At 38.8% G+C, this 18250-nt stretch overlaps 2 protein-coding genes across 3 annotated transcripts; one reads left to right on the forward strand and one right to left on the reverse strand.

Annotated features, from left to right (window-relative positions):
* The first annotated feature begins 570 nt into the window (after positions 1-570).
* Positions 571-10409, forward strand: calml4b (calmodulin-like 4b). 2 transcript variants are annotated; one of them, XM_016230773.1, is made up of 5 exons: positions 571-638; positions 4808-4838; positions 5674-5814; positions 8377-8565; positions 9656-10409. In XM_016230773.1, the coding sequence occupies exons 1-5, from the start codon at positions 600-602 to the stop codon at positions 9745-9747; spliced, it is 492 nt and encodes a 163-aa protein (XP_016086259.1). In that variant the 5' UTR covers positions 571-599; the 3' UTR covers positions 9748-10409. The 2 variants fall into 2 exon arrangements, with proteins under 2 accessions (XP_016086259.1, XP_016086260.1); XM_016230774.1 differs by lacking the exon at positions 571-638 and adding an exon at positions 4670-4724.
* Positions 10410-10942: 533 nt separating this feature from the next.
* On the reverse strand, positions 10943-12884 carry LOC107549626 (relaxin-3 receptor 1-like). Its single transcript, XM_016230775.1, has one exon. The coding sequence runs from the start codon at positions 12772-12774 to the stop codon at positions 11554-11556; it is 1221 nt and encodes a 406-aa protein (XP_016086261.1). The 5' UTR covers positions 12775-12884; the 3' UTR covers positions 10943-11553.
* Between the last annotated feature and the right edge of the window lie 5366 nt (positions 12885-18250).

An 18250-nucleotide genomic window follows, 5' to 3' on the forward strand; every position in this document is an offset into this window, starting at 1 on the left:
TTTTTGGCACGGCTGCTTTCGGTAAGGTTGGACACTTTGTCAGTGTCATATTTGTCGATGTGAGGCTCAGACGTTTTATTATAAAGCTCACAGAGCAAAACAAGATCAGAAGTAGGTGATATTTATGACCTCAGCCGCTACATGTCGCTGAAAGCAGGTATATTGGACTGCGGTCCCTTTAAGAGTTTATCCACGGACCCAATATACTGTTACACAACATGTGTTCTCTTTCTCAACTATTTAACATCCCAAAACTGACTGTGTTTAACTGGATACTCGCCAAGACGGTCATTTTGACATAATTTTGTATGTATTTGACCGTTTTAGCGCAGTTAGCCACTCATTTTGGTATTTGTGGCTCACAAGCTGTTTGAGACTGAGCGTGGCTTGTGCGCACCACTAATATAGATCAGTGGTGGTCTTAATTTTATTGTAGTTATTGTTATTTAGTGTTAATTCTCTGGCACAAAATGTTTTATTTAAGCTGTAAGGCGCCTAAAATCACTGATGTTTGATGTTTTTTCTGTGGGTTTTTTAAGATCTTTTGTCCTTTGGAGTGGTTTCCTTTGAATAAACCCAGTACCGGTGACTATTTCCACATGCTGTACAACATCACAACACCCTTCCTGCTGCTTAAGGTGAGTCTATTATTATGAAGCAGGTCACCAATTGCGGTTACACCTATTTCTAGGCTCCACCCCTTCGATAAGCCCCGCCCCTTTGCAAATTGCAACGCACTGGACCAAGATGTATTACACTTTCAGGATGGATGGCTGTTTTTGGCACGGCTGCTTTCGGTAAGGTTGGACACTTTGTCAGTGTCATATTTGTCGATGTGAGGCTCAGACGTTTTATTATAAAGCTCACAGAGCAAAACAAGATCAGAAGTAGGTGATATTTATGACCTCAGCCGCTACATGTCGCTGAAATTATGCATCACCCCAAACCTGTTGGAAATGAACAACTCGGACCTTTACATCTGAGGAAATATCTGGCAGACGTTTCTGCAGTTCTTTGTCTTCTTGGATGAATTGAAGATTTCTCTGTGTCTCAAAGAACTGCGAAAGAACTGGTTTGCATGATTGATTACACACAATGCATGCATCCAGAAATCTGTGATGATATTCTTGACAGGTCAGTGTTGAAGAAATGCTTTTGTAGCAAAAGCTTATGGACGAATTTATAATAAAAGTCCCGATCTGAATCAAATGATTCACTAACCTGCACCCAATTCCTGATCTAAATTAAATGATACGCGCTCCGAAGTTCCGTTCTGAATCAAAAGATTCATGATATGCACTCCACAGGCACGATCTGAATCAAATGATTCACGATATGCACTCCACAGTCACGATCTGAATCAAAAGATTCACGATATGCACTCCACAGGCACGATCTGAATCAAATGATTCACGATATGCACTCCACAGTCACGATCTGAATCAAAAGATTCACGATATGCACTCCACAGTTCCGATCTGAATCAAATGATTTGCGATAACCAAAGTTCTGATCTGAATCAAATGATTCACGATATGCACTCCACAGTCACGATCTGAATCAAATGATTCACGATATGCACTCCACAGTCACGATCTGAATCAAATGATTCACGATATGCACTCCACAGTCACGATCTGAATCAAATGATTTGCGATAACCAAAGTTCTGATATAAATCAAATGATTTGCAATCCGCGATTGGAGCACTTTGAAATAGTGAGTGGTTTTGCGAGCAGTGGTTTAACTGATTCAGAGTTTCAAAAAGCTCCATTTCAAAAATCACTAAACATGCTTTTTAAAATCATCACAAGTAATGTCGAAATTTGAAAATGAACGGCTCCTTTGATCTGTTTTTTTCGATGATGAATCACTTGAACTGATCGAAGTCAAGAGTTTGAATCAGTCTGAGTGAAATTCCAACTTAAATGACTCACTCAATTGATTTGGTTTGTCTGTTCTTCCGCAACAATACTACTACTGGCTTAGCTCGCTAGTTTGATTACATTTAACTGAAATAAACAAGTATGAAAAAAGTATGATGTTTACAAATAAAATCAATATTTCCATTCCAAAAATAACACCCAACACAAGTCTACAAACATATTCAGGTGAGGTAGCCGGTTTACAGCTAACTAGTAAAAACACTGGATTAAAATGACGAGCTGCACCTCAAAATAGAGTGTTTTCACAGCAGGTCATCAATCCGGAAGTCAACCATATTGGTGGCACTGAATGTAAGCAATGGCACTGAACCGAACGGAACTCGTCTATGGGCTTGGCGAAAAAACAAAGTAGTTCACTATGTCGGGATAAGAAATAGAAGGAAGAATTGTCAGTCCACAACAAAGGAGGCAGTTGTACGGATCTTTTCCACCTATTACACGACACTAAAGCCCTGTTCACACCAAGAACGATAACTATAAATATAACTATAAAGAAAATGATATTAGTGTCCACACCAGTGGACGATATCGTCTGGTTATTCTAAGCCTTGCTAATTTAAAAATTACAGCGATTCTAAAGCATTCAAGCAAGATGCGAAAGCAAGACTACATTCAATAGCCCTGAATTGCGTTTCTTTCCATGTCGTCTTTTTCCTCGTCGGCCATCGGCTCAAGAACCAGATGAGTCCTCTGCTCAATCTGACTTGTGCTGCAGCCTGGAATTAAACTATGCCATGTTGGTTTCGTCTGGCCAGAGGAGAACTGGCCTCCTGACTGAGCCATGGTTTCTCCCATGTTTTTTGCTCCATTACTGTCAGCAATGGAGTTTCGGTTCCTTGCTACTGTCACCTTGGCTTGCTTAAGGCTGATTTATACTTCTGCGTCAGACCTACGCCATAGCCTCTACGCCATAGGCTATGCATCGGTTTTAAATAATACTTCTGCGTCGTAGTCCGCGTTGACATGCAATTACACATGCAGTCTGCAGTGTCCACAGGCATGTTGCTGGTGTAACCCCTAGTATCAAAGCAAAAGCCGAAGAAGAAGCAGCTTGTCGGAGAAGCATCAGCAGTGTAGCGTCTGGACCACTCCAACACACAATATATATTTTGTTAGCTAGATTTCACAAATACGTGACGGGCGGAAAATAAATATCCAAGAACAGATCATTTATTTAAAACTGCAGGAGAAGATGGCATTCTTGCAGTCTCCGCAAGGACTTGTACCAGAACAACATTGTTTGTCACGGACAACTAAATGATGTATAATGCTATGTTGTATAATAAATGATAAGACACTTGTTCTTTGCTTTGTTTTATTTTAATTAAGAAGGTGTGCCATTAAAGTATATTAAAATGCAAAACACACACACACACACAAAACTACTAGCAGACCAATCACAGCGCTTGCAGTCCGTGTAGAATTGATGTGCCATTATATTTTTGGACAGCCTACGGCGTAGGTTGGATGCATAAGTATAAATTGGGCTTTAGTTGGGGACACTTAATTTCTGGCAATATTGTCGACTTGATTGCACAGACACTATTGGAACTGAACTGAACTGGATGATGATATCACTGAATCATCAATGAACTGACTTTAACTGAAAAACTGATTGTTTTCTATTGTCCTCTTGCACATGTTTTTCTTGTTTAACACAGTAAAGCTACTTTGACACAATCTGTATTGTATAAAGCGCTATATAAATAAAGGTGACTTGACTTCTTTTGCTTGAACGGACAAATACGTTTGTCTGGGTATACCTGACCGTGCCAGTAGAAAAAAACCCCGAGCGTTGAGCCCTGTGTTAACTGTGATTTAGCAGCTTCCACACATTTTTCCGTGGTTTAGACATCATAAATTAGTAGAACAATGTCTTCAGTCGTACATTAACCGTGCAATCCATAGTATCTCCAATATGGCTGTGCATCCGGGTAACTGACCAAACCTTGAGAGGTACAATGTTTACATGTTAGATGTTTACATGTTTTTTCCATAGTGCATATTATTTTTTAAGGGAAGACACTACGGGCAAAAATACAGTTTTTTAATGCACCGGTCAGTTTTGTGATTTTTCAACTGCTTTGCTTTCATAACGTGTCTTCTTTCAGACTAGTGGAAATACAGCATCTAAAATACACATTTAAGTGTTTATTTTATTGCACTTTATCTACTTGTGTCTGTAGTTTTCAATTCCAATACATATCTTGCTGTGAGATTTCCCTCCAATTTTTATAGAATTGTTTGTTCATATATCATTCGCCTGATTTCATACAACATTTTATTCCTATAATATGGGGGAAATTATTTTATTCTGTCTGTTGAGTGATAAAAATAGAAAAATCCCAAATCCCCTCTGTAAAAACCCGAAAATGTATGCTAATTAGTGCATATTCAATAAAGCTTTCAGAAAAAGAAAAAAAAAAGTTTCAGAAAACTAATACAAAACAACTCTCTTACTGTACTAATCGATTGGGGTCTGCCCAGGGGAAGTGTTATTTATTAATTTGTTAATTTTACCCCATTCATCTGTGATGTCTTTCCTCAAAAATATTTTGTTTATTAATGATGTATTTAAATTAAGTCAATAAAATAAAAACTAAATGATTTAAAGAAAGCATACAAAGTTTTGGCATACAAATATTTTTTGATTAAAATGTTGAAGTCAATGGAGACTCGTCTCTCTCTGTGCCGTCTAACGCCATCTTCAGGAATTAAAGTTAGTCTCATTACAAACAGCTGACTGTAGCACTGTAGAGCAGGTCTGCCAGTGGACATGGTCAGTTTAGCTTCTGTTCTTTGCATATTATTTCCATGTAAACAAAAATGTATTTGACTTTATGTATACTTATGTCATTGCAGGCGAAATTCCTCAGTCAAGATCAAATCAACGGTAAGCAGCTCTCAAGATTATGCTAAACTTTTCGTACAGACACACTATGTGATTGTTTTTATCTGATTAGTTAGATAAATACAGATTTATATCTTTAACACAAGCCAAAAATACAGGTTAATGTAGAGATTGAGCCACTTTTATCCTACCTGAACACCTATTAGGCTACAGCTTTCATAAAATGGTTAATAGACCAACCAAATATGATTATAGCCTTTATATGAATGAAAGCTTCATGATCTTTTTAATTATTTACATCTGCTAAACATATAAATGTTTATTGCTGTTATAGGCTTAATAGGAGGTTATTATATATGATTATAATATTGCACTGAAGCCCTTCAGTATTTTATTCTTTCACTGGAAACAATGTGGCTTTTGTTGCCGGTCACTGGACTTCAACTGACCGATTACTGCAGGACAAACACATGCAGATCCTCTGATGCAGAAACAGAGAGAGAACTGAACATGGAGCTCAAATGGGTACAACATATTAGAATAAATACAAGACATACACTGCAGAAACGCAAGGAAATCTTGAACGCTCCACTGTGTCATACTGTCTGGCTTTGATTCCTTCGTCCACCTGCTGTCGTTGATAATGCTGTAATCTTGAGTCCCTCCTAAACAGGTCGTCTCAGTTTATGCCAGAACAAATCCTTCATTTGGGATTAAAGAGATTCTTTGCCAAACTGTATCCAGTCCTTATCAAACAAAAAGCGTTTTTATCTGTCATCTGGATGCATTTCAAAGTTAATTTGGTTAAGGTGTTACATTTCAAGTGTTTGCATACTACACTTTCTGTGTATAGCAATACGTTTGTGTCTTCCTTCAGAGTATAAAGAGTGTTTTTCGCTGTACGACCAGAAGCGCAGGGGTAAAATGAAGACGCAGGATCTGCTGACGGTCATGAGAACTCTGGGCTGCTGTCCGACCCTGCAAGAGCTCGACAGACACCTGCTGACCCATACAATCGGTATAGTATATACAGCCTAGGGCTGCACGATTAATCGAATGCGATTGTCATGCGCATTTTGTTAGTAAAGCCGGTTCTGTAATCAGTAGGAAATCATCACCACGTGCTTTCAGATGGAGCGGAGTTTACTACACATAGCCGTAGTTCACTGACAAGTTACGCAAAAAAATCGAAGAAGACGTTCGTGAAAATGACAGCTGTTAGCATAGCTTCTCAGTGAACTACGGCTCTGTGTAGTAAATGCTGCTCCATCTGAAAGCATGTGAAAATACCACATTTAATAACATGTTTTTACTCCAAACTCCCTTCATAACGTCAGTCGAGTGTTTGAAATAAATCCTTCTGTGAGATGATGTGGCTTCTTACACAGAATAAGGCACGCGACATATTTCATGGTATTTAAGCAGTGATAAAGGCATTGCATTATAAATATACTTTATTTTAATGAAAATTATAATAATAAGAACTCAGAAAAAACGTATATTGCTGTAGTCGTGTGTTTATTAGTGACGTTGAATCAATAAAAGTTAAATCTTCTGTTTATTCAGCTGCAGCGATAGGCATTTTCTGGGTTTCTCTGGCCTTTGGATGGAGATTTACTACTGGTCACAGAACCGTGCTTCACTGAAAGATACGCATGACAATCGCAGCTTCTGTCGAATCTCGATTCCATTTCGATTTATCGTGCAGCCCTAATACAGCCACTTGTTCGTTTAAGTAAAATGGCTTGTGAGCTACAAAAACACTGATGTTTTCCTAAACTCCTCCCCTTCTGCTCTCCATCTGTCAGTCAAAATGATAGCCCCGCCCAAAACTCACTCTAGAGCGCAAATGTTCCCGCCCACTTTTTCAGCAGCCTGAAATTTTTTCCATAGGGATGTTTAAATTGTCTTTGTTAAAGAATTATAACCTATGAACCAAACTAACCAGTGTTGAGGTGAATCACAACATTACACACTTTGAAGCAAGCATTTGAAGCAAAAAAGTATTTGAAAATCAGACAATGACAGTGTAATGGCTTTAATGAAGGAAAGAACTACAATCCCATTTATTGCAAATGATACAATCAAAATAATACCAATGGATAAATATAAACTATTGATTTAAAGGTGTTGATTATGTTTATAGAAACAATATATTTTATATTTAGCACAAATATAACATTTGCAGTGCTTCATAGAAGTGGGTGAAGCTCTTTTGGCGTGATTTGCTTGTTGGGATTCTCACTGTGAATTCTGCTGTTGAATGCCAGTATTTTAAAAAATAAGTTGAAATATTGCAGGCTGATGGCTTCAACAGAATCAAATACCACCGATTAACAACTTCCTAGCTCACAACTGGTCTTTATTTAAAGTTCAGTTCAATTCAGTTCAATAAATGTCATTGTTGCAGTTCATCCATTATGAAACAAATTAATTTATGCATTAGCATAATAATTGATGAACTTTGCAACATTGACACTGTTATTGAACCGAATTGAATCAACATTAAACTGAATTAAGCTTAATTATGACACTTTTCTGCTTCTGTAGAGCAGCGTAAACAAAAATGATATTTTTTAACTGAAATGAACAAAAATTGGAATGAAAAATGTGGCAAAAATCTGGAAATAAAAACTAAACTAAAATTGAAACCTGATTTAAAAGTAAGTTAAATGAAAATAGTAATATTTAAGAAGAAAGAAAAACGAATAAAATGACAAAAGCACATAACAGAATTACTAAAAATGAAACTAAAATTAAAATGAGAACTGAATATCTAAAAATAAAAGGTGATGCAAAATAGTCATAAAAACTAGCATATAAATAATACTAAAATAACAGCTGCTTTACAGCTGAAATTTTCATAATTGGTGAATTTTGCGTGATTAACACCTGTTATTTTCCTCTTTTATTAATGAAACAATCCTTATTGTATAAAGTGCTATAGCAAATACAGTTACTGTTAAGTTAATTGATTAAAAATCAATTCCTCTATGGAGAAAATGAATGGGATTTTTAGTTCTCTTTTGGTTAAACCAAGCAGATCAATGAAAATGATCACTTGCTGACTTGCAGTGACTCTGAACATTAAGCTGAGATACTGGAAGTATTTGAACATCCAAACGAAAGACTCACGTCAGTGTTAAGTAAGTGTTATGTCCTGCTAAACTTCCAATCCCCAGGTAAAGTCAACAGTGTAAACTTGGCTTACTAAGTTAAATAAACTTGAAATCTGTAGGAGTACGTGGATGAAACTCAACAATAACAACCGCAAACCTCAGTGTGCACATCCAGATAAAGCCAGTGAACGCAGACGGTTTATAGAGTCTCCTGGAAGAAAAACAGAGCACTGAAAGTCCCACGCTACACGCTCACAATGATTTTAATTGAAGGAAGTGTCATTTGAACTGACATCACACGTGGTGCCGCTGATGAAATGAAGCCCTGCTTGACAAACGTGATGCAATGATCTAAATATAAACCCTCCGCAATAAATATAACTCTCAGCCTGTCAGACGTGATCAAACGGCTTCTGTATCTGAAGCTTTTTGGCAAAATGCTTTGACTCTGCCTGTCCCAGATAAGAGCGGCGAGTTGGACTTCTCCACGTTTCTCAGCGTGATGCATGCGCAGATCCAGCAGGAGAACCCGCGGGCCGAGATCCTGCAGGCCGTGAGGTTAATGGACACGAGCAAACGAGGCTTTATCACAGCGGCAGAGCTCAGGGCCAGACTGACAGGCTTTGGAGAGCGACTCACGGATCAGGAAGGTAAATCTGATTCAGACAAAGGGCACAGGGGAGATAGAACTACATTACCCACAATGCATTGTGCACAGTGTTGGGAAGGTTACTTTGAAAAAGTAATAGGTTACAGATTACAAGTTACCCTATTGAATATGTAATAAGTAGTGTAACTATTTCAATTTCTTTACTAAAGTAATGTAACTGATTACATTTGATGACTTTTCTAAATTTGTAATGTTTTCAACTGTTAATCATTTTCAAGCATGTAGTATTATTCAACACTGATTACTGTCACTTTAAAAAATCTTCATCGCTTGAATTAAGATAATAATAATTTAATTCTAAAGCACAGTCGCCACAAAATCAGACTTACTTTGAGATCGTTCTGAGGTTAAATACAGATTTAAATTCATAAGATATAGTTTAAAGGGCTCATATGATGCGATTTCAAGTTTTCCTTTCTCTTCGGAGTGTTACAAGCTGATTGTGCATAGATAAGATCCCTGAAGTTGCAAAGACTAAAGTCTCAAAACCAAAGAGATATTCTTTATCAAAGTTAAGAGTCAGCCACGCCCCCCTAAAACGGCTCGTTCTAACACGCCCCCACATATCTACCTCACTATGTGGAGTTTTGCGCATCGTGTGTGTGTGAGAGAGATAAAGAGAGAGAGGGAGGGGGTTACATCACAGTGGAGTCAGCTGAATGTGGAGAAACAAACTCATTTTTAGAAAATTGCCTTAAAAAAATATGTATTGTAAACAAAATCTACAGATGCAAATAGATACATTTCAATAAAATCTAAATTGTAACCATTAAAATCAATAAAATTGTAAATTTGGTGAATGTAAGTGCTGCTAAAGTGGAGAAACAAACTCGTAGTCATTCAAATCAAAATATGCAGACACGTATAGATGAAGTGCAACAAAATAAACACTTAAACGTGTATTAAAGATGTTTTCTTTCCACTAGTCTGAAATAAGACGTTATGGAAGTAAAATAGCCCAAAATCTCTAAATGAACCAGTTCATGATTATACAAGTTCCAACTTGTCATGTCAAATGCAGCATGTTAAACACATCTAGTGAAATCCTGCTGTCTGTGTTTGTGTCACAGTGGACGAGCTGCTGAGTGAAGCCGGCGTGACGTATGATGGGCAAATTAACGACGAGGGTTTTGCAAAGATGGTGACATTTCTGACCGGCTGATGCTGAACAAACTTCAGAGCTGCAATAAATCAGTAGCAGAATGTCATTCCAGCTGAAAACCACAGATATCACAGCCTCTAAATCTTCCTAAAACAGCACAAATGAAATAACTACACAAGCATGACCATATTTAACTGATAAAACACCTGCCGGACTGCTTCAGTCATTAACTAACGACCGTGGGATTGTTTCCAGAGTCACCAGAAGTGCGACTTTTTCACTTAAAGGTTAATAGTTGGCTTAAAGTCGACTTTCCTGAACTTTCAAAGTGTTTATTTAAACAGTCTTAAGCAGTAAAGATTTTAGATGATTGGTTTTGTATTTAAAATTGGGATCGCAGTGCCCTCTTGTGTGTATAGAGAGAATATTATTTTATATGGCATGAATCACATTTCTCAGAAATACATTTTGTCTTCTCTCAACCTTCTGGTTAAAAAAGAATAAATGTGTACGTGGATCACTAAATGCCCACTGCTCCTCTCTCTGTGTAAAAACATGTTTATTATAACCTATAAGAAGCAAGGACTGACAGCAAACTGTTGTTTTGTGAAGCATCGCAGAGCTCATTAATTCCCCTGTTGTCGTGTTATTGTTTGCATGGGTTTATGTGTCTGTGTTGAGATAATAAACTGAAGTAATTCTGTTGCGGTAGAGTTACTCCCTAAACCACAGACCTGCTGTCAAATGTTAATTAGATGGAATAACAGTAAAAGTTAACTTTGTAATTGTGCTTATGAGGAAAACAAACATTGCTATGATAAGACAGGACTTTATTATGGCCTTCAAATGGACAACATAGGAACACTGTTTACATTCATTTCCTTTCGGACCATCACCTTCACATGGTTGAGGTCATTGACACAGCTTTATTACATTTCAAATGAGCAATACATTTTAATTATTTCAGAATTTCCAGGCAATAGATTCAAACAACAAAAAGGAGGTCGGAAAGCAGCTAGGAATGATGCTGCTTTAAAATCTGGTGCATTTACAGTATGAGCATTCATTAAAAAATTATTTCAATCTTCGAGTATTTTTTATGCAAACAAAATCTTACTCCAAATTTGAATAAAAGTGAAAAGATGGGGTTGGTCAAAACATTTAAAATAGCTCAAACATATATAAATAAATCTTGGTATTATATATATATATATATATATATATATATATATATATGTGTGTGTGTGTGTGTGTGGCTTATTTTTTTTTTTTAATGCAATGAAGCAATAATATTTTACTCCGAACGTGTATAAGATAATAAATGAGGAAATGGCCTCATATTTCTAATAAGTAATGATAAGATATAATAACAACAACTATATAGTCGTATTATATCATAATGTTTATACTTATAATAATTGTATGCATAAACAATTATCGTCAAATCTTGTCTTTGTCTTCTTTTTTTTTTTTCCTCGAGTTTTAATGCAAAAGTATTTCCTCCAAACATGAGTAAAAGTGAAAACTATAAATAATTGCATTGCATCTTAAGACCAATATTTTATTTCGATAATTCGATACTCTGTACACCCAGGTCTGCTTCACCGCGCACGTTTACACGGAATAAAAGCACTCTTAAATTCAGAAACGTGGACAAAAGCGTTAAAAAGCACTGTGGCTTGCAGCGGACGCACGGTTTGCAAAAGACAATTTGGCACGAACGTTTAGGGATGCAACATCTTGAAACATCACTTGAAAGAATAATACAAAAAAAAGGGTCGAACGAAATCCTTGTAGAGCTTGCAGAAAGTCCTCCAGTACTGTAACTCAAGTAAACAGCGCGCTTTTACGCACGGCTTCGCGCGTCTACCTCTTAACGGCGCAGTCCGTGGACGGTAACGCGTCGGTTTGCCCGTTCACCACCGACAATCTGTACTCCTCGGTCTCCATCACGTTCAGAGGAATCGCCGCCTGGCTGTAGTCGCGCTCCTTCGCGGTTCCCGAGAACGGGCGGATCTGACAGCTGTTGGCGATCGCGGGCGACGAAATCCTCCAGAAGAAGTCCTTGAGCATTTTCCTGAACTCCCTGCGCATGAGGCAATACAAGACCGGATTCAAGCAGCTGTTTGAGTGCGCCAGGCAAATGGTGACCGGGAACACGTACGTGTGGAGCGTGTAGTAGACTTTATCCCAGTGGATCACGTTAAACTTGACCAGGACTCCCCAGAAGGTGATGGCGTGGTTGGGCAGCCAGCATATGAAGAAGGACAAGACCACGATCGTGACGGATTTGGTGACTCTGGACTTGCGCTTGGGGAGGTTGTTGTTCATGCTCCGCAGGCGAATGAGGCGCAACAGGAGAAGGTAACACACGACTGTGATGAGCATCGGAAACACAAACGCCACTAGGATCTTCTGCAGGTGATAGAGAGCGTGCCAGTGCTGGCCGTTGGGGAAGCGCAGGAGGCACAGCTTGACGCCGCTGATCGAGCTCACCGTGGAGAAGATCGCCGTGGGGACCGACGCAACGGTGGCTAGGAGCCACAGAAGCGCGCTGACCAGCTTCACAGAGCAGCGCTTATTGCGCGTTCGGTCCTTGAGCGCGGACGCAACAGACCAATAGCGCGTCACGCTCATAGCGGTGAGGAAGAAGACGCTCGCGTACACGTTCATCACGGTCACCGTGACCACCACCTTGCACATGACGTGTCCAAACGGCCAGGTGAAGTCCAGCGCCATGTCCACGGCCCAGAAGGGCAGCGTGAGGACGAACTGGAAGTCCGTGACCGCCAGGTTCATGATGAAGTAGTTAATCGTGGATTTCTTCCTCCCCTGCCGGGTTTTCATAAGGAAGAAGACCAGCAGGTTGCCCACCAGACCCACCGCGCACACCACCGAGTACACGATGGAGATCATGACGCGCAGCTCCAGCGTGCCGTCCGCGGGCAGGTTGATGTCCTCCAGGTTGCTGAAGCGGCTGAGCTCGGAGCCGTTCGCAGAGCTCTGGTTCTGGAGGTCCGCCATCCGGTCCAGCCAAAACTCGGCGTCTGGTGGCCGGTGCAGCCCGGGTCTGTGGAGGGCTTGCATCACCTTGCTGGCTCGCGGGGGGGTACACTAGGAGAGCGAGTGAGTGCGCGTTTCTTCCAGACACAGCGATGAGGATGGAGACTCCCGCGCCATGACCGTGCCGCCGACGCCGCCGCTGCTGATGCTGGAGCGGACGCGCCGCGCGGGGCTTTATGAAGCCTGCGCTGCGCATGGGGGCGGAGTCACGAGGATCCGCTCCTCCCTCTCGACCAGTGAAACGAGGTTTGACTCTCTTTACATTATTCTTGCCTTGTCCAGTAAGCTACCCTTGGCCACTTGAGAGCACGTGCGCAAGACTGTCCCAGGTCTTAAAAACGCCAAAGCGCAGTGCCCTTATCGCTCACTGAATCCACACTCTCCCCTTGTCCAAATACCCACACTTGCGGTCATGGCCACTTGAGAGCGCGTGCGCAAGACTGTCCCAGGTCTTAAAAACGCCAAAGCGCAGTGCCCTTATCGCTCACTGAATCCACACTCTCCCCTTGTCCAAATACCCACACTTGCGGTCATGGCCACTTGAGAGCGCGTGCGCGCAACAGGAAGTAAGTGTGCAAGCCTGTCCCATATCTTCAAAATGCCAAAGTGCAGTGCACTAAATGGATACTAAATCCACACTATCTCGAATACCGCTCCAGAGCGCTATTCAAGGCTAAGTGTATCCCATCATGCATCATGTTCTGGAAATAAATTGTGAGACTTTTTGCCGAGATGAAACCTTTCCAATGTAAGTTAAATATTAATATAATAATTAGATATTACAAATAATTTGGTAGAAAAACAGTGTTTTTACTTTTATTGGTGCAAAGATGAGTTGAGGTGATATTTATTTTGTACAACATTTGCAACTGGGTCTTCACACCCACTTGAAGACTTCGGCACAGGAAATACAGGAAATACGTCATTTAAGTAATCAAGTGGTCAAGTGCAAAGACTGCAAGTGTGGGTATTTGGACAAAGCCAAATCCACCCACACTGGCGGTATTTGCACTTGACCACTTGACTACTTGTATTTCCTGTATTTTGCCCAAGTGTCCAAGTGAGGATGAAGACCACAAGTGTGTGCAGAACTTTTCATTACCTGATGGGACACACTTGTAGTGTTGTAAAAATAGCTTTATTTTTATTTTACATAGCTACTTAGCATTTTAAAATCAACTTCTAAATGTCTGTTCAGTAGTCCCTATGACAGTTTAATTTGTGGTGCTTCTAATTAAGTGATGAAAAGCAGTTGCAAATGTACAAAATAAATATCACCACTACTCATCTTTGATGCAATAAAATGTGCAACACTTTGTTTTTCTACCAAATTATATGTAATAACATCTAATTATTATATTAATATTTAACTTACATTGGGAAGGTTTCCGTGACCTCTCGCGAGATCTCGGCAAAAATCTCACGATTTATTCCAAAACATGATGCATGATGGGATACAGTAAGCCTGGAATAGTGCTTCGGAGCGGTATTCAAAATAGTGTGGATTCAGTGTGCTTTAAGGGCACTGCGCTTTGGCGTTTTTAAGACCTGGGACAGTCTTGCGCACTTCCCAGGTTAAAAAAAAAGTTCACTTCCATAATGTACTTAAAGTGCTGTATTTTCATGCACTAATTTTGTATTTAATATACTAAAACTGATTCTTTAGTACTTCTTAAGATAAACTTAGGATCATCTAAGTGTACTCAACTGTGCTATTTTGGGACACCATGAATATATTTACATTTAGTCATTTAGCAGACGCTTTTATCCGAAGCGACTTACAAATGAGGACAATAGAAGCAGTCAAAATCAACAAAAGAGCAATGATATGCAAGTGCTATAACAAGTCTCAGTTAGCTTAATGCAGTACACATAGCAAGTTTTTTTTTTTACTTGTATAATAAATAAAAAGAATAGAGCAAGCTAGTGTTAGAGGCTTTTTTTTGTTTAATAAATAAAAAGAAAACGAATAGAAAGAATACAAAAAGATTAGAGAAGCTTTTAACATAATATATCTGTATTTAGTCACCACTTGTAGTATACTTGAACCCATCTTTCATACACTAGTACACTCAAGTGTACTAGTGGTGATTAAATAAATTTTTTAAATAAAGAGATAATATGTTAAAAGCACATATAATAAAAAAATGTTCAAAAATACAATTAAATATTAATTTAACTGGGGGGGGGGGGAATTAATAAATAACCAAAAAGGTTTGAATTTGGGGTGCTAAAGGTCTTATCTTTTTACATCATTGATTTAAAAAAAATATAATCATATTAGCCACACCCACGGCATTTGAAAGACCAAAAAATTTTGAAAAAAAAAAAAAAGAATAAATAAATAAAAAGGAAATTGATTGTGAGATAGACCCAGATAAAAGGTTTAGGCATTCATTTTTGCATAATAATATAGCCAATTATATCGACTCACCTCAAAGCATGTACCACAGAATGATGGAGGACCAAAACAGAGGGGGGGGGAGTATATGTGCACTACAGTGAATGAAAAATGAATGCGTGGGTCTCTGGGGGACACTGCATTAGAGAGACCGCTGAACGCTGACGTTTCTCTCACCCGTAAGGTGTTTTAACTATTTAGATGCATTAAAGCTTGAATTTCACATCTGTGCTCAAAATTATACCTGTGAAACCGACCAGACCCGCAGTCAAAGACTTTGACCTTCACAGACCTGACTGACAGTCGGCTGTGTAATCATTAATCTGTAGCTCACATATGGAGGATGAAGCCGACGGAGACGTTATAAAAGTGTATCCTTGAAACTAGATTCCTTTTCCTCATGTGAAAATGCCAAAGTCTAAAGAAGAGCTGCAAATGAATTCATGTTTACCGTAGTATACAGCAGAGGCGGGACGAAATGCTTGAGTCACAGTTGATGGTATTGCATCAGAAACAGAATATTAACTTATGTGACACACATATACGCTAGTGGTCAAAAGATTTTGGTCATTAAGGTTTATCCAGCAAGGACACATTAAACTGATCGAAAGTGACAGTAAAGACATTTATAATGTTACACAAGATTTCAGTTTCAAATAAATGCTGTGCATTTGAACTTCCTATTCAGCAAAGCATCATAAAATAAAATATATAATGATTTCCACAAAAATATGAAGCAGCCCAACTGTTTTCGGCATTGTATGAATTCTGCCTAGTTCACCCAAAAATGAAAAGTTTGCTCATCCTCATGCCATCCAAGATGTAGATGAGTTTGTGTTTTTTCCTCAGATTTGGAGAAATGTAGCACGGCATCTTATAAAAGTGTATCCTTGAAACTAGATTCCTTTTCCTTGTGTGAAAATGCCAAAGTCTAAAGAAGAGCTGCAAATTAATTCATGTTTACCGTAGTATACAGCAGAGGCGGGACGAAATGCTTGAGTCACAGTTGATGGTATTGCATCAGAAACAGAATATTAACTTATGTGACACACATATACGCTAGCGGTCAAAAGATTTTGGTCATTAAGGTTTATCCAGCAAGGACACATTAAACTGATCGAAAGTGACAGTAAAGACATTTATAATGTTACACAAGATTTCAGTTTCAAATAAATGCTGTGCATTTGAACTTCCTATTCAGCAAAGCATCATAAAATAAAATATATAATGATTTCCACAAAAATATGAAGCAGCCCAACTGTTTTCGGCATTGTATGAATTCTGCCTAGTTCACCCAAAAATGAAAAGTTTGCTCATCCTCATGCCATCCAAGATGTAGATGAGTTTGTGTTTTTTCCTCAGATTTGGAGAAATGTAGCACGGCATCACTTGCTCACCAATGGAAGTGAATGGGTGCCGTCAGAATGAGAGTCCAAACAGCTGATAAATACATCACAAGTAATCCACACCCCTCCAGTCCATCAGTTAATGTCTTGTGAAGCCAAAAGTTGCGTGTTTGTAAGAAACAAATCTATCATTAAGACGTTTCTAACTTCAAACAGTAACTTCTGGCCAAAATACGAGTCCATAATAATGCTTCCTCCAGTGAAGAAGTCCATCTCCTGTTGTCTCTCACATCAAAATCCAGCCACAGATTTGTTTAGAACCGTTTGGGCTTGTAAACGGTGCTTGATCTGTGCAGATTTCTCTCCTGATTCAGACCAGACCACTTTTTCACTGGAGGAAGCAATGTTATATGAACTTGTATTTTGTCTTCACAAGATGTTAACTGATGGACTGGAGTGGTGTGGATTACTTGTGGATTATTGTGATGTTTTTATCAACTCTCATTCTGACGGCACCCATTCACTGCAGAGGATCCATTGCTGAGACACTGATGCAATGCTACATGTAATACTAAAGGTAAAATCAGTTGAGCTTGAGTCTCTTTTATATAGGTCACTTGTAAGATTCTTTAGATGACACCTCTTATGAAGACAGCAAATGGCGAAGCAGCTCACTAGGTTTTGGAACAGAGCCCCGATGACGCTATATAGGGGCCATAAAATGCCCGTGCATGTACGAATTTCAATATTGATTCAATCTTAGATTAGACATTTGGATTGTGTCATTGCAGTACCATTAAATGTTTAACTTTTAGCCGTTCTAATTAAACTCTGCAACGTCGTAAATGTCAGTATGTGGGTGGATGTTCATGATCACTGGCGTAAGGAACTGGTTAAGATAAACTACACTTTTAAGATGTCCTCGACTCAAGCAGAACATCTGAACGCATGAGAGCACACACACTCTCCTTTTGTGTCACAGCTGAACAATACAGTAAAGTAGACACCTACAAGCAGTGAGAAAATCAATCTTAAAGTACCGATTCTCACATAACAATATCCAGCCAAAGTCTAGTCGTTTATATTGAGCATGTGCAATATAGCGTTTGCAGTCAAAGTGTGTTCAGACGAGCAAAAGCTCACTTAGCGTCTCTGTGCTTTAGTGTTTTTCCATGATAAAGCAGATGTGAACAGCATAACAATCAGTGCAAATGGAAAGTTCTTTATTTTTAATGTTTTAATCTCTCAGGTCTGTAGTAATCAGTATTTTAACAGATAAATGACATACTGCAGAAAGGAGAAGGAGAGTATTTTTTTAGAGGAAAGTTCTTTAATTTTCCAGTGGCTCTTTGATAAGCGACAGTTTATAGAAATAAAATAATTACGGTTATCTGTCTGCAGTTCCTCTGTCAGAAAATAAACAGCTATATATGAAAGCGGAACCATTAGTGACATATTTGATAATTTTCTGTATTTGGGTCGGCTGTGCTTTGTTGATGTGTTGGTTATTAAAAGATTGTTGCTGGTTCAAAACAACCTTAAATAACATTTTAGAGAAGATAAGCGCTTTAACGAAAATATGTGATGCTTTTAAACCCTCCATCATGGTGTGGATATTTTTTTTATATGCACCAATATTACATACTGTAGCAAAATATATAATTTTAGAGAGAGTGTCACATATGCTACCGATAACAAAGTGAAAGTAGAGTTGAAATATTGGCAAGATTAGTAACTAGCATGTTAACAGTTT

The sequence above is a fragment of the Sinocyclocheilus grahami genome, unplaced genomic scaffold, assembly GCF_001515645.1.
Source record: "Sinocyclocheilus grahami isolate Dianchi unplaced genomic scaffold, SAMN03320097.WGS_v1.1 scaffold377.1, whole genome shotgun sequence".
Taxonomy (NCBI): Eukaryota; Metazoa; Chordata; class Actinopteri; order Cypriniformes; family Cyprinidae; genus Sinocyclocheilus; species Sinocyclocheilus grahami.